General features: G+C 45.2%; 2 protein-coding genes across 2 annotated transcripts; one reads left to right on the top strand and one right to left on the bottom strand.

Annotated features, from left to right (window-relative positions):
• Positions 1 to 6866: 6866 nt before the first annotated feature.
• On the top strand, positions 6867 to 18949 carry LOC116229249 (epoxide hydrolase 1-like). Its single transcript, XM_031593610.2, has 11 exons — positions 6867 to 7155; positions 7271 to 7414; positions 8640 to 8663; positions 9592 to 9805; positions 10283 to 10463; positions 11191 to 11421; positions 11801 to 11930; positions 12525 to 12739; positions 16421 to 16529; positions 16841 to 16966; positions 17944 to 18949. Exons 2-11 carry the CDS (start codon positions 7287 to 7289, stop codon positions 18143 to 18145), a joined length of 1560 nt encoding a protein of 519 aa, XP_031449470.2. The 5' UTR covers positions 6867 to 7155; positions 7271 to 7286; the 3' UTR covers positions 18146 to 18949.
• A 265-nt stretch (positions 18950 to 19214) lies between these two features.
• On the bottom strand, positions 19215 to 21046 carry MAD2L1BP (MAD2L1 binding protein). The gene is made up of 2 exons (XM_031593689.2): positions 20716 to 21046; positions 19215 to 20419 (listed from the first exon to the last, which is right to left on the bottom strand). The coding sequence occupies exons 1-2, from the start codon at positions 21013 to 21015 to the stop codon at positions 19889 to 19891; spliced, it is 831 nt and encodes a 276-aa protein (XP_031449549.2). The 5' UTR covers positions 21016 to 21046; the 3' UTR covers positions 19215 to 19888.
• Positions 21047 to 21675: the final 629 nt, after the last annotated feature.

Consider the following 21675-nt stretch of genomic DNA (forward strand, 5'->3'; position numbering starts at 1 on the left):
GCTATGCAGTGCTCTAATAGAGCAGGGTGACAGAGAATGCCTGCCCCTCTCTTACAGTGCACCTATCCCTCACAGCCGCTGAGCACTGCTGCTCATTAAGAGCAAGTCCAGGAGTTTGCCAGAATAAGACATGAGAAAAGAAACATGAGATCTGCCTGTGATCACAGAATCACAGAATCACCAAGGTTGGAGAAGACCTTCAAGATCATCCAGTCCAACCATCCACCAATAGTACTCACTAAACCATGTCCCTCAACACAAATTCCACTGCCTGACCACTCTTTCAGAAAAGTAGTACTTTGTAACGTGATCACCATCAGCATTGCAGAATCCTCAGCAGTGGTCACTGTTATTGAAAAGGATGAAGGTCATTCTCTGCTGTTACATTTTGCCTCATCTGAACACAAGTATTGCTTTGTTAGACTTTTTTGTTAAACTAGATGAAGTATCGAGAATAGACCACCTATACATACTGAATTATCTTCAACCCTTTCTTGAAGGTAAGGCCTTTGTTTCTGCCTCCAATACTTCTATCACGGCACTAATGAAAAATCACCCAGAGTCTTATTTTCTATAAGATATTTGAATCTTTGTTGCCCCACAGCTCTTTAGTCTGCTACTTCTCCCATGTGCCTTTGGTAGTTGCATCCTTTTTTTCTTTAATTATTCTTGTGTGCTTTGTGAGTAATTATAGGTCACTTGTGGCAGAGGAGGTTGCAGGATATACAGAGTGAACTTCTAAGACTGTAAGACAACAAAAATGACATAATAGATCAAGTTTGCATGGAGTTACATGTTGTATAAAATTCCTCTGTCTTTGTTACTTGACATGGCCTGGTGTCTAGCATCCAGAGAATCCAGCCTCTAGGGAGACAAGGCTTGGGAACAGCACATTTAGCACGTTAGTGTACAGGCTGTCGGGCATCTGGGTTGGCCAAGACTGCAAGCCTCAGTCACGCTTACCACCATGCCATCAATGTGTCCAAAAGCAATGGAGCTCTGCCTCACAATTACACTCCAGATTTATCAGTCCTGCTCCACAGCATGGCAGGGCCCGTATCCCAGAGCTCAGAAAGAACCTATGCAGCCAGCTCCCTATACGTGGCAGGGTGCACACATGGGAACCATCACGTTTTGTGCTCAGCACCAGATCCCACCGCCTGCTGCCAGCTTCCAATCACCAATATCCCCAGGATTATCCCCAGGGTATCAGTGACCTCAGTACACTGTTTTGGACTTGAAAGTTGCTTTTGTTTTAAATGTTGCTGAGTCTAAAACCAGCTCACGTAACCAACTGCCTGTTTCCAAACAGCTGTTGTGTAACTTTGCTCCCCACCCCCTGAGATGTTGCCTGCCATTCATTTAATGGGCTCAGTTTCACTGGGAAGTGCCTGGGGGAGCCTCTTAGCTCCCTAATAAGTAACAGAAGGGGCCAGTCCTTGCTGGAGGTAGCACTGAAACATTTGTGAGATTTCCCCGAGAATAAGGGGGGCAGAGAAGGGGCCATTTCCAGCTGGGAAAACACTAACTTTTATTCAATATATCGTGCAGGGCAGAGGATTAAAACGATTGGGGGAAGGGAGGAGGAATGACGGCACTTGCAGAAAAAATGGTGATGGGCTTCCTAGGCAAGAAAGAAGCATTTGTCTTCACAAAGAGAAGGGGAGTAGATGAGTTTTTCCATGGCCCTCCCAAGTTGTTCATCACTTTCTCATCACAAATCTGAGTTTCACATAAAATACCGTGGAGCAGCCCCATGGGCTGGCTGCTGGTGGAGGCAGGAGTGAAGTGTTGGTGCGATCAGCTTTCAGTTGTTTCACAGAATCACAGAATCGTAGGGGTTAGAAGGGACTTCCAGAGATCATCAAGTCCAACCCCCCTGCCAAAGCAGGATCCCTACACCAGGTCGCACAAATAGGCATCCAGACAGGTCTTGAATATCTCCAGAGAAGGAGACTCCACAACCTCCCTGGGCAGCCTGTTCCAGTACTCCGTCACCCTCACCGTATAGAAGTTCTTGCGCACATTGGTGCAGAACTTCCTATGCTTCAGTTTCTGGCCGTTTCCCCTTGTCCTGTCTCCACACACTGCAGAAAAGAGTCTGGCCTCACTATTCTGCCCCCCAGCCTTAGATATTTATAGACCTGGATCAGGTCCCTCTCAGTCTTCTTTTCTCAAGGCTAAACAGATCCAGTTCACTTAGCCTTTCTTCATAGGGGAGGTGCTCAAGGTCCTTCACCATCTTTGTGGCCCTCCACTGGACTCTTTCCAAGAGATCCCTGTCTTTTTGTACTGGGGAGCCCAGAACTGGACACAATACTCCAGATAAGGCCTTACCAGGGCAGAGTAGAGGGGGAGGATCACCTCCCTTGACCTGCTGGCCACGCTCTTTTTAATGCACACCAGAATGCCATTAGCCTTTTTGGCCACAAGGGCACACTGCTGGCTCATGGCTGACCTGTTGTCCACTAGGACACTCAGATCCCTCTCTGCAGAGCTCTTCTCCAGCAGATCATCCCTTAACCTGTATCAGTATATGCAATTATTCCTCCCTAGATGCACTTGCTTTTGTTAAACCTCATCTGGTTTCTTACTGCCCAGCTCTCCAGCCTGTCCAGGTCTCGCTGAATGGCAGCACCGCCTTCAGGTGTGTCAGCCAATCCTCCCAACTTCATAACATCAGCAAACTTGCTAAGGGTAGCCACTATCCCCTCATTAAGGTCATTGATGAAGATGAGACCGGTCCCATGATGAAGAGAAGACCAGTCCCAGCACCGACCCCTGAGGAACACCACTAGTTACAGGTCTCCAACCAGACTCTGCACCGCCAATGATGACTGACCCTCTGTGCTCTGCCAGTCAGCCAGTTCTCAACCCACCTCACTGTCCACTCATTTATCCCACATTTCCTCAACTTTGTTATAAGGATGTTGTGGGAGACAGTATCAAATGCCTTGCTGAAATCAAGGTAGACCACATCCACTGCACTCCCCCCATCCACCCAGCCAGTGACAACATTGTAGAAGGCTAACAGGTTGGTCAAGCATGACCTCCTCCTGGTGAACCCATGCTGACTTCTCCTGGGATAACCTCCTTTTCTTCCAGTTGTCTGGAGATGACATCCAGCACAAGCTGTTCCATCACCTTTCCAGGAACAGAGGTGAGGCTGACTGGCTTGTAATTACCTGGATTTTCCTTCTTGCCCTTTTTGAAGACCGGAGTGACATTGGCTATCCTCCAGTCTTCAGGCACCTCCCCCATTCTCCAAGACCTCTCAAAGATGATAGAGATCAGTTCAGCAATCACCTCTGCCAGCTCCCTCAACACCCGTGGATGCATCCCATCGGGTCCCATGGATTTATGAACATTGGTGTTGCCTAGGCGCTCTCGGACCGCGTCTTCCCTGACGAAAGGCAAGACTATTCCCCAGACCCTTTCACTAGCCTCCAGGGTCTGAGATTCCTGAGGGAGAGCTTTTTCACTGAAGACAGAAGCAAAGGCGGCATTCAGTATCTCTGTCTTCTCAGCATCCCCTGTTACCAGAACACCCCCCTCACTTAGTAGGGGAGCCATATTCTCCCTAGTCTTCCTTTTACTGTTAACATACTTTAAAAAGCCTTTTTTATTATCCTTTATCACCTTTGCCAGATTCAATTCCAGGCAGGCTTTAGCCTTCCCTGACGCATCCCTACAGGCCCTGACAACATTTCTATATTCTTCCCAAGTGGTCAGACCCTTTTTCCACATTTCATGGACCTTCTTCTTCCCTTTGAGTTTGTGCACGAGCTCCTTGATCATCCACACAATACTCCTGCCACCCTTTCCTAATTTCTTGCTCACAGGGATGCACAGATCCTAAGCTTGGAAGAAGAGCTGTTTAAACGCCGACCAGCTCTCGCAGGTCCCCTTACCTTCTAACACCCTAGCCCACAGGATAGCTCCAAGTAGGTCCTGGAAGAGATCAGAGTTGGCTCTCCTAAAGTCCAGGGTAGCAATCCTAATTTTTGCTTTGCTTCTTCCACTCAAGACCTTGAAGTCCACCATCTGGTGGTCACTACGGCCCAAGCTGCCCCCGAACTTTACTTCCTCGATGAGCCCTTCCTTGTTAGTGAGAATAAGGTCCAGCAACACCCTTCCCCTCATCGCTTTCTCTTCCACCTGCATCAGAAAGTTGTCTTCAGCACATTGCAGGAACCGTCTGGACTGCGTGTGCCTGGCCTCATTGCTTATCCAGCAAATATCTGGATAATTGAAGTCCCCCATAAGCACCAGCGCCTGGGATCGTGATGCTGCTTCCAGTTGCTTATGGAAGGCCTCATCAACCTCCTCCTCCTGATCAGCAGGTCTGCAGTACACACCCACAACAGTGACAGCCATACCAGCCTGCCCCTTGATTCTCACCCACAAGCTCTCCACTGCTATACCACTCTCCCCCAGGTGGAGTTCAGTACATTCTAGCTGCTCTCTCACATAAAGAGCAACTCCACCACCCCACCTCGACAGCTGATCTTTCCTAAAAAGCACATAGCCCTCCATGACAACATTCCAGTCAGGCGAGCTGTCCCACCATGTCTCCATGATTGCAATGAGATTGTGGCCACGTGACCGCACGCAGATCTCCAACTCTTCCTGTTTGTTTCCCATACTGCAAGCATCAGTGTACAGACACTTTGGGGAAGCAGCATCCCCCTGCCCCTCTCCATCCCTTTGAACTCCACCCTCGTCACCCATCAAGCTCTGTTTTGAGCCTCAAATGACCCGCTCAACCCCAGTGGCCCTCATTTTGCCCCCTTCTTACCCAGTTTAAACACCTTTCAATGAGTCCTAGGATCCTTTTACCCCTTGCAGACGGGTGAGTTCCATCTGCAGCCATCATGCCAGGTGCTGAGTAAATTGCCCCATGGCCAAAAAAACCAAAATTCTTCTGTTTGCACCAACTTTTGAGCCACTTATTTATGAGGAGGGTTTTTTTATCCTCTCAGTATCCTTCCCCGCCACTGAAGGAATAGAAGAGAAAAACACTGGCTCTTGATAATAAAATTCAGGAATTAACAGCTTGGAAGTGCTTAGGAGCCCAGTGCTTCTTCACGGGATGTAATCACTGAGGCTAAACACAGGGGCAGCCATTCAGGACTGGAGCAAATCTCCCACTGACCAGCTGAATCTCCCAAAGCCTCAGCAGGAAGGTGAAAATTTTGCCCATCTGTTGTGGCACGCTTGAGGCTCTTTGTTGGTTTTAGGACACAGCCACATGTGTTAAGCTCTCCAGTTCTTCCTGTGCAATCTCATTACCAGGCAGTATTGTTCATGCAACATGTGAGAAAAGAGATATATGTACATGAGCAGTCCCAGCTTGGACCTGCTGGGTTGCACAGATCATTCCCCTTCAGAATTAATGTGGGGAAATGATACATTTCTTATCTTGTGCTGTCTTTGGTCTGAGGGAACAAAGGTGCAGTCAAGCTGAGGAAGGCCTCAGCCTTCAGGTGCTTTCTTAATAGAGAATAATAATAATAATAATAAGAAGAAGAACACTGGCTTAGGTTAGAAGGAATCTTAAAAAAAGTTTGAGTGCCACTGAGAAGGTGGGTATCACAAAATGATGCCATGGGCAGAGCAGGGTCCATGAAAGCTTGAACGGGTACGGGGCAGCTCCAAGACTCCCAGGCATTGCCCTGCCCTCCACAGCATCATCAGCCAGCAGTTTGCCAAGTAAAAAGACCAGAGCTGGTCCCTGGCACAGGACAGGAGGCAGGAGACCATTCATAAACGTCCCGTTACCACACACCATTATTATGTGAACCATGAGCTCTTGTTCCCACCAGAGGGCACCCAGTATTTGCAGAAGTGCTGTGAGTGCCTCTGTGCTAATTGGGCTTTCTGAAACCTCCTAGTAGAGGTGGCAGGTTATCGTGTATTTGGCTTCTGCTTATATCCAGCTTCTAAAACAAGTGGGGAAAAAAATATATGACATTTATACTTCTGTGTGCATATTTTCTACCATTGCTGCAGGCATACTGCCGACTGGTGATGAGCAGAGGGTTGATAAAATGTCATTGAGGATAAGGGGTCCTGCCCCAGTTCAGGAAGATGCTCTGAGACACTTTTCTAGGTCCTTTCCTCTGATCGCTGCCTCTGTGGGACACGCATCACAGCCTCCAGGGAGGCTGCCTTAATACCACAGCAAGCAGTTTCTGCCTGAAGTTGCGTGTTTTCGCCACTAGAGGTTGTAAGAGAGAAGGAGAAAAATCTTTGTTTTCAAGCGGTCGAACTGCAGGGAGGATTGCCTCTGGACCCCCTGGGTCTCTTTGGTGCGAGCACTCACAACATCCCTGTACATACACCCTGCATTTGAGACGGGCTACTCGACCTTTAGTTCTGGAAATCAGACCTTAAAGCTAAATGATCCCAGAAAGGCATAACCACAAATAGCTCTGATGTAGCAATAAATTGAACTTTGACCAAATTACAGTTTTCCTCCTATTTTCCACAGTTCTGGAGGCCCAGGGACTGCATATGCACCCCAGTAACACGAGAGCTGATCATCAACAGATCTCACTGGTGATGGCACTTCACTTGCACTGCATGGAGAGAAGAATCATTCCCTCTGGCAATATAGCTATTCCTGGACTGAAATACAGCAAGAGCAGTGTGCAACTATTTAGGAAGCAGAAGCCTCTGTCTGGTGGGATTTAACTGACTACTAGGGAGATAAAATCTAGTTCCTTGAGCTAAAAAAAAACACACTGATTTCTGTGGTACATGAGAAAATTTAACTTTTCCTTTTTTATATAGTTTTGCTTTGTTTTGTCTGCCGCAAAATACACACACATACAGTATGCCTTCTCTTCTTCATGTTGAACATAGGTCTCTGTTTTTACTCATGCAGCATGTACTCCAGCTCCTGGCCAGCCTCGTGCCCCTATAGTGGACTCACTCTGATCTTTCCTTTACCAGCAAGACCAGAACTTGGCACAGAGCTCCCAGAGATGATCTTGCAAGTACCAAAGAGAGTGAAGCATCCCCTACCCCAGCCTGCTGGCTAGCGTGCTTGCTATATAGCCCTATACGCAGCTGACCTTTGCCATGAGGTCCCCCCCTGTTGATGCTGATTCATCTGAGGACCTCAAACCAGTCTCTAAAGAGCAGCTTTCTGTATGTATCTGGCACTCAGCCCACGCTAGTGCACAGGGCTATTCCCTCCCTATTCAGGACTTTGTATCGGCCTCTGTTTAACTTTGTTGAACCTAATTTGCATGTGCATATTTAGTCAATAGGTGGCACCAATGTACGAGAGAGCGTCAGTGCCAAGGTGGAAGCTAGCGGAGGAGACACTCGTGTTGCTTTACGCGAAACTGCAGCAAGGCAAGGAGGAGCAGACAGGCATGTGGCAGGAGGTCCTTCCCAACGCCTGGTGAGATGCCTTTTAGCATGAGGAGGGACTTATGCGGGGCTCAGCTGGGGCTGGGGTGGGACCACCACGGGATAAGGCAGGCAGAGGCGGGCTGTTGGAGGGTGCTGGGAGCATGTAGCTGACTTCTCTGGAACGTGACCGGAGAGGAGATTTTACTAGACCAAGCCTTGTTTTCTGTTGCTTGGAGAGCTGTGTCTAGCATGCTTTTTTTTTTTTTTTTTTTTTTTTAAATCAGTGTTGAGCTCGTGCTGTTGCCATGATATCTTGTTTCATGCCTCTCACTCACTAAGATCTGGAATATAAGTGCACGGGGATATTATTACCTGTTTCATAAGCTGTTCAGCCTCCTACAGTTGGAGGGTGATACTGCTGCAAGCCTTGGCTTGGAGCCGAGGTAAAAAGAAACAGCCTGCAGGCACGTGTTTTCATGGCACTTCATGTCCTTATTTTGTTTCAAGATATCTTAATTATGACACCAAATAGCTCCCTTCTTTAGCTGCCTACCTTAAGGTAGAGACAGTGGCAAGAGCTTCTCTTGTCACTTCTGGTTTTTCTGGTTTTGACTCTGCTTTTCTTATGGGGCAATCTGACAGGCTAAAAGAGAACCAAGGGAGATGTTTATTTTACTCCCAGGCAGATTAGATGTAAAAGCTCACTATCCAGTTCGGACTAGTCAGAAGTAGCAAAAGTATAGCAATTCACACAACTCTGAGCAGTTGAAGGTCCCACAAGCTTCTCCTCGAGCCAGTCCTTTGGCATAATGAGCACAGTGCAGCTAGCAGCAGGATGACCCTTGATCTTGACAGTTCACTGCAGGGCACTTCTATCTCTCTTCAGTGGTCAAAATAACCTACTTTCTTGGCTGGAGTATCACAGCCATACGTAGGATGAAAGACTGCAAGGACAACTATCCCTTTGTGTATGGCCTTTTATCTAAATTGTGCTAAAGGAAGTAATATTATGGAAACAAGCTATCTAGCTAAAATGCAGCCAAGAAACAGTCTCATTGTGCAAAAGCGATTATCTGAGGTCCTCCCTCTCAATTGCATCCAAAAGTATTAGAAAAACTGTGGATGTGCTCACATGATTAAACAGCTTGCAGTGGCGTGGCTGGGCAGTAAATGGTGCTGGAAATTCTTTGCACTGTCCTTACGGATTGGTACCATTCAGACAACACTCTCAGACTGTAAAGATTTTTTTTTTTCTCTTTCCTTCTCTTCTGCAGGGAGAGCATCTTGTCCCGCATCAGGTGAGTGAAATAGCTGTTCTTTGCTGACATCATCAACACCTTGGCTGAGACACAGCATAGTCCTTTCCCTACCCTGTTTGACTACAGCGACAAAATCTTCATTGTTCAAAGACTTCTTGCAGCCCCCTACACAAGGTACTTCTCCAAATCTTCAGGAGAAGCTGGAGACCTTGACCCTCAGGTTTGAGGGACATGAAGGTACATAACATTTTGGAATGATTGCTGTCACAATTGAACAGCTTTGGAACATACTACATGTCTGTTAAAGCCAACAGTGGTGACTTAGCTTTTGGGTATTTCATGACTGGAACAGAAATAGAGGTACCAAAAAGACAGTCTGAGATCTTTACCTGTGTAAGACTATATTAGAGGGCCAGCTTTGCCCTAAAACATGCTTGAATCTGTAGGGAAGCTACATACAAAGCACTGCCAACGGGGGCACACCAAGCTCCCAGTAGCAGCTGAAGACCCTTTTCTCTGCTCTCAACCCTTTGCATTTTTCATTCCTGGAGGAATCTATGTACTATTATCCCATTCACTTGAGTACCTTCCTTAAAATAGACTTGCACATATCCTATTGATCCTATTCCCCCATGCTATCCTGCTTCATGAGGAGAGGACCAAGGAAACCTTGTGATCAGCAAGTCCCGACCAGCAGAGAATGAGATCCCTAATGAGCACTGGTAGATGTAACCTTGAGGCTTCTAGTCTTCACATGCTTGTTGTTAGAGTTTAATATCTCTACATTGGCTTTTTGAGAGATTGTTCCATGTCTTGCCTGTGAACATCAAAAACAAAAGTACTTAGCCCCTGCTGACTCTACAGGGCTTTTAAAAATGTGTTGCTTCTTGGACCAAATCAATGTGGAAACAAGCCTCAGCATTGTCCTGCTATCCTTGCACTGAATGCAGATGTTATGCATCCCTAGGTCTTTTCAGTATTCTCAGAAGAATGCAGTCCTGGTCCCTGTGGCTGCTGTGGGTGTTGGAGGGATGCTGGTTTGCTGGCTGATGTCTAGACGCAAGATCAAGAGTATTGAAATGGGTGATGGATGGTGGGGCTCAGGCGAAAAACCCCTAAAAGTGAAAGAAGATGAAAGCATCCGCCCCTTCAAGATTGAAACATCTGATGAAGAAATTGAGGTAGAGTTTGACAGTGGGTCTGCAGGCAGTGGGGCAGAGTGGGAGGGTGTAGGGATAGAAGTTGGTAAAACAGGGCAGGGCTCAGAGGCTCCTACAGGAGAACACCTGTCTTCCTAATGAATTGTAGCACCTGCCCCTGGAGATCCAGCCAACTAACAACAGGCAGCTGGGCCCAATCTTTAATTGCCCTTTTTTATTCTTTACCCATTCAACAGTGCCTGAAAGCTCCTAGTACAAAGTTAACAGTAAGGCAGGAATAAGACCTGGTAATCCTGAGTGCATTAGCAGAATTGTTAGCCTACAGAGAAGTATATTCCCTGTGACTGAGGAGATCGCTTAGAGCTCTAGTTCAGCCAGGACTATTGTCTAACAGGTAGAGGTCTAAAAGCTGGTGGAGCCTGGAGAGTTGGCTCCTGCACATGCTTGCCTCGGTGCAGTGCACACATGGGCATCTGGGCAGCCTCACTCCTTCTGCAGGACCTGCACCGCCGCCTCGACCAGGCTCGCTATGCGCCTCCACTGGAAGGGGCAGCCTTCAACTATGGCTTCAACTCTGACTACCTGCAGAAGGTGGTGGCCTACTGGAGGAACAAGTTTGACTGGCGCAAGCAAGTGGAAATCCTGAACAAGTACCCTCATTTCCGTACCACCATCGAAGGTGAGTGGGTCACTGTGCCTCCCTGTTACACCACAGAGAACTTCCCCAGCTGCCTCTCCTGGCCTTGCTTTGCTCTTGCCAGTAGCATACGTGGGAAGAGGAGCTTCTGGATGTTCAGTCCTGATGGCTAGTTTAAGATGTTAGAATATTTACCTGTATGTAATAGCTTAGTGATGTAAGGGAAATATCTCTCGTGTAGGCTGTACTATTAATGAGCTTGTACAGATCGTGTGCGCCATATATTAGCAATAAATTTATGTCTGCTTTAGGAGAGCCTTCCTCTGGCCCTGAACCTGCGCTAATTAACTGTAAGGTTTTCTTCTACTATTGCCTTGAAACTGCCTTTAGAAGCTGCAAAATTTATCCATTCTATGAGTCCAGAGTATTTTTTCATGCCATTTATCATAGTCTTGCATTTGTCTTGCCTGCATTATGGTGTGTATTTGAGCATGGCTTTACCTATTACTGTGAAACTAGTTTCTCATGGGAAGGATGTTCAGTCTGCTGTGACCCCCCTGTCTGGGGTTGGGATTGATACCTCCACCTATAGGCAAAAGGTGTTACGTAAGTATAATACTGGACATCCCTTTCAGGTAGTCATCTTCCTGATGTGGGATGATTGTGTAATTTCTGCTAATCACTATTTTGCCAGCCTCTTTCTTCAGAGTCCAGAGCAGAAACTGAGAAGGAGCCAGAACTTAACTTTTCTGTCTTGGATGCTTGGCAGGGATTGATATTCATTTTATCCATGTGAAGCCCTCCTACGTCCCTCATGGAAAAGCTGTTCAGCCTATCCTGATGGTCCATGGCTGGCCTGGTTCTTTCTATGAGTTCTACAAGATCATCCCTCTACTCACGGATCCAACCAAGCATGGCCTGGACAGTGGTGATGTGGTGTTTGAGGTCATCTGCCCATCCATACCAGGCTATGGCTTCTCAGAGGCACCACACCAGCAAGGTAAGTGATGAAAAGGCTCTGCTGGAATCACAGGTTTTTGGTGTAACACTTCAGCCATCCCCCAGTCCTTTGTGTGCTGCAGTCTGTGAATGCAGAAAGCAGATCCCGAGTCCAAAGTTCAGGAAACTTGGCTCTGCACCAACACCAATGTTACTGAGGCTCTGAGGCTGGTTTGGAGATTTGGAAGGCAGTGGTAGCTGAAAGCTAACTCTTTTTTTCTCCACTTTGCATTGAATTTGCAACAACTAGTGTTCTCTCTATTGTCAGAGAGTGAGGAGGAGCGGTACAGTACACTGTGCCTTCACAGCAGCACATTTGGACCATGATCTCTGGCCAGGATATGCTAAGACAAATGTTTGGTGCTTCTCTTTACGTGCAGGTTTTGACACCCTTGCAACTGCTCGGATATTTCACAAGCTGATGAAGAGACTGGGCTTCAAGGAATACTATGTACAGGGAGGAGACTGGGGATCTCGTGTTACCACAAATATGTCCCAGATGCTGCCACAGTGAGTAGCAAAGGGAGTTGAAGGAAGTCATTCTTTCAGCAGCTGGGTGTACCTATGCAAAGTTGAGAAAGACAGATCAGAAAAGAAACCTAACATTTCTTTAGAAGATGGCATTGTAGCAGAACATTTAACATTTAACAAGAGGAGTGCCACCACAGCTGTACTTCTGTCAAAGAACAGATAGAGGGAGAAACTTCTTAAAGCCATTAGACTGCTGCTCAGCTCTCTCTTCTGGATTGCAGTTATGCTTCACAGCATGTGATCTAAGAAAGCTTTTCAGAAAGTACCCAACACAACCAGTTGCCTACAGTGTAGAATGAACCAAAAGCCAGAGCTGCCAATGTGGATATGCTGTATTTGTAAATAGTGCCTAAAACTGGCATCATATAAATAACACAGCTGAATGGAGGTGGAACCAGCTGTACTTTTTTTATTTTTTCCCTCCTCTTTACACCACAATGAACCTTTTAGGTTCTTTCAGGTCTTTATGTAGTTGATTCAGTGAAATCCTTCCTTCACAGCTCCAGTCAGACTTATTTTCTAGAAAATTTGGAGACAGAAATTTTAACACTCTATTCCTGAATTTGATTTTAGGTCTGTGAAAGGGCTTCATCTGAATCTCGTCTTCATTAGCATACGAGGCTTGAAAAAGATGATTCAAGTGATGCTTGGGACTTACGTTCCATGGCTTGTAGGCTTCACCAGGGAAGATGTTCAACGGATGTACCCTTTCATGCAGAAGAACGTATTTGACATTCTGCGAGAATCTGGATACTTACACATCCAAGCCACCAAACCAGACACTGCAGGTAATGAACCCTCCCCATGTTGCTATATATTGTATACCAACTGCCAATGGTAGAAAAAAACTCATCATTGAGCAAAGGCTTACTGTGTTTCAGAAGCAGTACATTCTGATGAGTGAATGCAAGGTATAGGACGAAGATCTAAAAGAAAGTTTGAATGAGCAGCTTATAAAAGATGGACACTGCAAATATCACTTTCCAAACTGTTTAAAGTAGGATGGTGCTACACTTGGGAAGAGAATCCTTTGCAGGAGACTCTTAAAGTGAAGCACTGAAGCTTTTAGAAATACAAACAATTGAAAACAAGAAAAAAGATCATAAGCGAGTGCAATGTGAAAGTTGCTGAAAGGCAGACTCAGCCCTAAATTTTAGAAGGCAGAAGCCTGTCAGTCAGTGGTACCAGTGTGTAAGAATGATGGCCATCTCAGAAAAGTTAAATTATTTTTTTAAATTGGTTCCCACTAGGTAAGGACTATAAGATATTCCTGTCTTGAGATAAACCCTCATCCAAAATGGCAGTAGAACTGCTTCCAACTGCTGTCGCTAACAGAGACTACAGAATGAATAGCGCTTCAGCCTGGCCATTCATTGAAAAATTCAGCATTTTGGTTTGAGTTTCTACTAAATAACACCTAGTCTGTTGCTTGAACTCATCACAGCACTGAAGAAATAAAAAGAGGGATGCAAGATATGGTTTGGGTTTATTTGTTTGGATTTTTGTTTATTTCTTTTAGCCAGAAAGAAGGCTACAGCCTGACGTCTCTTCTTGGAGACCAGTCTCACTGAGGCACAAATAGAGGTGAAGTTGCAAGCCCTTTCTAATGACAGTCTGTTAGTCTGGGCAACTTGAGGAGAGTATTCCCAACCTTAAGAAACTAACTTGACTTCCTAGATGTACAGCATAAGTAGATACTTTCAGCAGTAACCACTAGATGCGATCCACCTGGAGGTCACACTGCACAGCCAGGGAAGAGGCTAAGATTATTCTCAGCTAAGTGGCAGCTCTGAAATTGCTCTGAAGTCATTCTGTTTGGCTTCTGACTACTAAAAGCTAAATTTAGATTAAAAAAGGAAATCAAAGTGAAAGTTAGAGAACTGCTGACCCCTGAACAGAGTAAAGTCAGATGGTTTTTGCACTTGCTTCAGGGAGGGATTTTTTTTTTTGACTATGTGTGTTTGGTTTTCCCTTGTATATTCTTTGTCCTTTTTCTTTGTCCTTTTTAGATTGCACAATTCTTTTGTGTACATTTAAAATATTCTAATTTCATGTTATTTTCTTAATTGTTTTATCCTAATGTCTACAATTATTTAAAAAATGCACACCAGAAATAGCTGGAAACAATTAGACATGCATGCTTTTGAAGGATCTTTGATTTAGAAAGTGCTCTACTTCAGCAGATTCACTGTTCCCTACTTTTCAATATGCAATCAGAAAGACATGCTAAAATGATGAGGCTTACATCAGTATTATGATGCCAGCTTTCACTATCATTCATATACTTTCCTGATAATCAGTCAAACAATATAAATTACACTATGATTCTTGATTTCTGATTCTGAATTATCTCTTCCAAGTGTGATATTCAGTTTGATGCGCTGCACCCATAGAAGCACAGTGCATAATGTGACTGTTGTGTGAATTGTCATTCCACAAATGATTACCACTTTGATCAAAGTGTAGCTGTGTCAACCTGTTTAAACCTGTTGTCAGTATGAACAAACAAGCTCAAAGTGTTTGTCTTAAAGTGACAGCACAAAGCAGCCTGCAATCAAACTTGCATATTTATAAGGACAAAGCAGAAAGCAATGAAAGGCTAACTTTCAACCTTCAGTAAGTGTTGGTAAAAACATGCAATTAAATTCAAATCCGGCTTTTCATTACACAAAAAAGAAGACTACTCAATGTAGATTTACTACTTACTTAAGCGGAAGGACTCCCAGATGTTAAGCAACCATTTTCCTCAAATACACTTTTCATATCAAATTTAAAACTAGCTCCAGAAATGCTTCATTTTAAATGATGAGAAATAGCAGAGATCAGCCAATCTTTCATCAGTTCTGAAGCTTACAACTTATCGTACAAAAGTAAGTTGATGTCATAGAATCATTTTGTTTTGTTGTTTTTTTGTTTTTAAGAGCCAAGTGGAGAATTAGCCCAGGAAAAAATACAGACCAAAACGTATAGTCTCAGTAAGATAGCAGAGTTATTTTATAGAAAAGAATATCATTTCCACATGATACTACCGCCTGTAAATGTTTCACAAATCAGGGCTTTTGTGGAAGCAAAGAGCAGTGGATCCATTAATGTAAAGTGTTTCAGTTTCTAAACAAAGTTTTGTTGAGGTTTCTCCTCTGATGTTCCCCAAAAAATGAAAATGCCTTAAGAAAAGGATTAAGTTCCTGGATTAAGAACTGGTTGAAATTGAGATCTAAGCATAGGAGTAATCAAGCAAGTTGAAGGGGAAGGGTGATTATAACAAAAATCTGTGTTGGCACGTTTCAGCATGATCCTAATTTCTCTACAGAGAAAAGTTAATTGTTAAATGAAAAGTTGACCACTATCCAAGGTTTGGTTTAATCTAAAGATAACTGCACAGAGTTGCAAAAACATTTAATTGACTTGCTGATTGAACTGGCCTATAAAATTTGATGTCAACAAAGTACAAAGCAATTAGGGGAAGAAAATCACAGTCCGCTCTAGTTTGGCTGCTGCCATGAGGAAAACCATGAGTCATGGCTAGTTCTTTGAAATGTAGTCAGCTCAGTCAGAGTTCAAGAGCATTTTACAGTCTGTCAAAGCAAAAAGAGGCTAAGAAAAAAAAAAAGATATTTGGAATCCATTGCATCCCTGTTGAACCCCGCTTATAAGTATGTTTTAGAATACAGAAAGGAGAAAAAAGGAATATTGAAATGATCAGGCAGCTTCCATACAGTCTAGGATTCTGACCTGATGGGGAAGAAAAAAAAAACAGGGACTTGGGGGTGCAGTGGAAGAGTGGGATGTAGAAAAAGAATAGGAAACTTGTACGTGCCTTACTCAGTTTCAAGAAATAACTGCATTGCCATTGTAGCTCTCATCAGGCAGCCTTAAAGCAAATTTATAGTTTTTTTCTCACAGCACATTTTGCAGTATGTAAGACATAGCACAGGCTAAAATAACAAACTGCAACCAGGACTACTCTTTGAGTGTGTAATCCACAGACACTTAGTAACAGTGGTCAAGAGACAGCTTCCAGCCCCTAGTTCATCTCCATATGGGTTGTGTGTCAGACAGTACAGGCCTCAACTACTGCTGGCTGGTCAAAGCATTTATATGATTTCAACCTGTAGCAAATTACCCTAGAACTGACTGCAGGGGAAACTTGTGCCAGTGCACAAACTTAATTAGATATGTCCATAATTAAATTGAAACAGCAGTGTATGTTATCTTCTACAAAGTCAAGCTAAAATACACCAAAAGATACGCAACCCTTATCGCTACTGAAGTAATTACTATCCTTGTTTTACAACAACACAAAGATAATAGGCTGTGTACATGCTACATTTATATCATGTTAGTGCACTCCAATAGCAGGAACAGATAATGCAGTACTCCACGCTTTAAATCATGTAAAAGGTGATGAACTTTAAAGTATTACAACACCATGCAAATGTAAGAGCTCTACTGTTCTTCACTTGTATTAGGTTGTGGACTGAATGACTCCCCTGTGGGGCTTGCTGCATATATTTTGGAGAAATTCTCTACATGGACAGATAAATCATTCCTGAGTAAAGATGACGGAGGCTTGGAAAGGTGAGAAAACTGATTTAAAAAAAACATCTGATTACAACTGATGGGGAGATGGACAAAAGGCTGGCCAGTGGAAGCTGAATTTTAAGGATGAAAGATTAGAAGTAGATAAGTAGAAGTTTAAGCTTACAGTAGACTGCCTGCAAGCTACTGGTTCAGTCTAGGAAGCTTTGCTTTGGGTGCATGAATGTAAATTGATTTGCTGCTTGAAAATCAATGGAGAACCAGAAGACCAATAGCTTATCAGAGCACAAGCCCAATATAGTATGTTGAGAAACAGCTCACGTTATATTGAATCTTTTTTCTCTCACTAGCAAGTATTCTCTCGATGATCTTTTGACCAATGTGATGATTTACTGGGTGACAGCATCTATTGTGCCCTCAATGCGATATTACAAGGAGAACTTTGCCCGGGACCCTGGCCTTATTGCTGATTCCAGGTAATGAAGTGTACAAGACAGATTTCGAAACAAGACTGAATCAGACCTGTCTGTACAAGCATTTAGATCACTTGCAAATTTGACCCATACTAGAAAAAAAAGCCAAGCTGTTATCTTCTTCAATGAATATAGTTAAGGGTCGCTTTTCTTTTAAACCTGTGATTCACACAAGTTGGTCTGTTGCCAAAAACAATGCAGAACATTTAGTAAAAGTAATTCAGATCTGTGTTCAAAACACAGCTGGTCTATAGACTTGCTAGACAAACTTGCTAGACAACTGTAATCCATGGCTTTGTTCACTAAAAACAAAACAGAAAATCACAAGTATTCCTAACAAGTTTAAACAGTTAGGAAGGATATGATTTACAGGTGAACAAACTACGAGCTACAGCTGTTAAGCAAAAACTTGTAGAAGCAGCGTAAGAAGTGATTTTTCTAAGGAAACAAGCTTCCAGGAGAGCAGTACTTGAAACCAAACACCTTTAACAGCTGTAGTCTTTGAGATGACTCCAAGAGGCTGACCAGGAAGCACTGGTGGGCAAAACTCCTCAGCAAGTGACTGATCTTATGGGGAAAAAAAAAAAGTCTTGTTCTTTGTAGACTGGCTGAACTAATTCACCTTCTCTCAATAAGGATTATACTGGTACCAGAAATTCTAAAGCAAACATAAGTTAGCTCACTTCTGAGTTTTACACAGAGGTGTGGCTTCAACAGATATTACAAAGCATAAAAGCCTGAAACTTTTCAATACTGAACTCTGCACAAAGCAGACTTCGTTTTATGCATCTTTAGATATAACACTTTTGAAGTCAAGGAGATCCAAACACCAGTGAAGCTCCTCAGCAGAGTACAAACTATGAAAAGAGTTGCTGTGGTGAAGTTTCTTCAACTCATATAAAACCTACGAGTCAGAAGGTTTTTAAATGACTTTCTTCAGAAGTTCATCTTGAAAATACTGTTAACTAATGTCTTTTTAGGGTTGGAGTATATGTTCCGACAGCCATTGCAGCTTTTCCCCAGGAGATAGCACATACACCACAGGTCTGGGCAAAGAATACCTTCAAGAACATTGTCCGTTACTCTTACATGCCACGTGGAGGGCATTTTGCTGCCTTTGAGGAACCAAAGCTGCTGGCACAAGACATCTTCTACTTTGTGAGAAAGGTGGAGCAGCTGTGAACCCACAGTTTAGATACACATATAGAATGGAAGCAAGTTGTTCTACCATCCACAGAAGCCTTCTTTAAGGGATTAGATAAACTCAATACAATCACAACACAGAAGCCAGCATTTTATTTTGATAATAATGATTATAATGAATAAACTTGTTTAAACTCTAAAGCTCTTCATATGAAAAAAAAAAGCATCTTGTCTTTTATTCCTGGCACCATATCATTGCTGCATTCATAATTCAAGTATAATGGAATATGTAAACCACTTAATGCAGTAACATTGCACTCATCTGGAGGAGATAGCAGAAAGGAAGTGGCCCCTTGTTCCTCAGAACTACAGCTTCTGTTCAAAAGCTTCTTTAAATACTGAAATGCTAGCATTCTTAAATACATGCTTTCAAGCAGCTTTGGTGGAAATGTAAAGGGCTTAGATGTCCTGAGAATATCAAACTCCTATTGAATATTTTGAGTTGTATTTCATTTGAGAGACCAATGATTACATTCTCAAATGAGCAGCTGCACATAAGGCAGCTCTCTTTATTCTAGCAGTTCTTTCCTATAGCTAGTTTTAGCAGTTACTAGCTGTCAATGAATAGCAAGGCAAAAACAGCACCTGTAGTGTTCTCTAAGCTTAAAAAAAAAGATTTTCCTTCCAGTTTTACAATCTTACTCACTGCTAAAATGTCAGAAAAGCTTAAAATATGCACTGAGTACAGAGGGTTAATTCACCTTTTAACAACCTCCTTTCAAAAGATTTTTATCACCCCATCAAGCAGCTTCTGTTAGCATGTAGTAAGCAACCTTACTACCAACAGCCTAGAGATTCCCTTCTCATGGATGGAGCTATTTAACTCATTACACGATAGACACATATCCAGATAATTCAAGACAACTCCAGCAGATATCTAGTTCTGGCACTTGTTTCTCCTCCCCGTCCCAAAAGCAAGCAAGATATTTTTATTTTCTGTTAAGTAAGAATAAGCTATCACATGGGAGGCAGGAGTCCTAATTTCCTGTGAAGGAGAGAATAAACTGCTAGCTCCTAGTTTTAATTGTATATCAAACTGATTGTCAGGTCTGATGGACTAAAAGTTAGGTAAAGAAATAGGAAGACACATTCCCTTGCCTTCATAGGACCACTCATTCCATCACTACTATGAGACACTGCTACGTATGAAGTCTTCCAGTTGCTGAAGAGCACCATGCTGGATTCCTAACAAACTGAAGTGGTGTTATGGGAAGATAGATATCTACTAGATGGGCAAGCACTTGAGTACTCAAGTCTGAGTAGGCTGCAGGAAAAGGTCTTCTTTCACAGCAGTAGGGTAAAGAATGTTATGGCCTTCACAGTAAAGGCCAATTATATTAATAAACATATGTTATCTTGTCCCAAAAATCTTATAATGCAGTAATCATTAACAGAAATGGCTGCAGAAAAACTCAGGAGAGTACAACTCAGGAAGACTGTACCCAATATTTGTCAGTTCAGCAAGCGTGTTACAGGGAAGTTTTTACACCCAATATATCAATTAATCTCCTTAAGGAATCATGGTATCTGTGCCTTAAAGGGCTCCTGCTTTCAAAGACAAGTCAGGAAGTGAACACAGAAGAAAGTGGTCAGGAAGGCAACAGATGCCCTAGAGAAGAGATCCAGAGAGACAAGCGTATGCCATTATCTTTGATAGAATTATTGACTAAAGCAGCACCAAAAATTATTCAGTATCCCATTAAAAGTTTTACAGAGCACAGATCATTCATGAAAGCCCTTAAGCGTCACTGGTGCTTGAAACCATATGTAGTCCTCCCAAGTAGAAGTCATAATCTGAGGAGCTGAGGCACTTATATTGACGTCTCCATCGCAGGACAAATTAATAGTCAGTTTCCTTCCTCGGGTTGGCACTTTGTAGTTGAGCTTGGGCCGGAACCATTCCACACCACAACTGCGATGCCCTTGGAGCATAACAACAGTGCTTGTGACTGGAAGAGCTTTAAGTTCACTGAAGACATCTGCAATGAAGAGTGAGTGAAAAAGCTTACGCACGCAGGATGTGGTTTTCAGGCTTTTCTCAGCACTGCCCACACAGATCCCCTCCAAGTTGAGCTCATAAAGCTCCTTGGGGCTCACAACATTGCCTCCAAGCAGAATAAGAACACGGGGAACCAGTGTCAAGCTGAACATCACTTCCAAGTGCTGGAGCACTGCCTCCAGCTCCACCAGCACCTGCTGACACTTCTTGCTTGCCAGGCCCACAGAGGGTGGCTTCTTGATCACATCTCCATCCTGGAAACCAGAACAAAAGAGACATTAATACACATACAGAAAATTGGAGAGGGTCCCAATTCACTCTTCAGAAAGCATGACACATCCCCTCCTTGAGACTCAAGGCACACACAGAAGTAAGTCTATCAAAGTTTGCAATTAGGGCTTTCAGATTTCTAGAAGACAACACGTTAGAAAACGAGCGAAGGCGGTGGGATAGTTCACCGACGGACAGAAACCAGCGTTAAGCCCCTGCACCGGCAGCCCCGGGCCAACTTTTAAACGGGCCACCCCCCGCAAGACAGCCGCCCGCCCACCTGCGCGGCCCGCCGGCAGAAGTAGGCGAGCTGTTCGTAGGGCAGCGGGAGCTGGTGCCGCTGGTGCAGGACGTGCTTCAGGAGCTCGCAGGCGAAGCGGCAGCAGCTCTCTCGGCTCACGGCGCCCGGGAACACCACGGACACGGCGGGGCTGAGCGCCGCCGGCGCGCTCCGCCGGGACCTCCTCCCGCCACGGCCGCGCTCCGGGGCCGGCGGCGTCTCTGCCACGAGAAGCGGGGAGGCCTGAGAACACGGAGCCACCGCCACACCAGGCGACTCCGCTCCCCCCAGCGCAGCCATTTTCTAGGCGGCGGCGGCGGCCCGCTGGAATTTGAATGGCCGCCGCCGCGGGGCACCATGGGAGCGGCGGCGCGTCCATCCCGCGGCTTCCGGAAAGCGCGGGCGCCATGTTGGATGGGGCGGGCGCCAGGCGTCAGCCCTGGGGAGCGGGAGGGAGCCCCCCAGCGGCCGGATCGGCGGCGTTTTTCGCCTCTATCCCGGAGCCCGCCCAGAGGGCGGACGCAGCGCTGCGGGGAGGGGAAAAAGGCGGCGGTGAGGGCCGTACCCGGCCGAACTACCCGCCTCGCTGGAGGAAGCGGCGCGCACCGCCCTCGCCCCGCGGCGCTCTTCGGCAGCGGCCGCAGCGCCTCAGCGAGGCGGAGGAGGAGGAGGCGGAGGCGGAGGCGGGCGCTGGGCCCCGCGGCTGGCGGGGGAGCGGCCGTGTTTGGAAACAACGTGGCCGCAGCCCCATTGGGCGCAGCCTCCCGCGGGCCGCGGGGGGGGCGGTGCCGGGAGCGTGGAAGTTGACGTACGCGGACCGAGCATCGCCGGCCCCGGGGGCGCGGCGGCGGGTCGCGAGGCTCGCTGCTGTTGGCGGAGGCGGATGGGGGGCGCGGCGCTCGGCGCGTTCTCACCCCGAGCCGAGTGCTTCCGTCGTGAGCCCCCGTCGGCGGGGGGCTG

The sequence above is a fragment of the Phasianus colchicus genome, chromosome 2, assembly GCF_987193195.1.
Source record: "Phasianus colchicus chromosome 2, bPhaCol1.hap1.1, whole genome shotgun sequence".
Lineage (NCBI taxonomy): Eukaryota > Metazoa > Chordata > Aves > Galliformes > Phasianidae > Phasianus > Phasianus colchicus.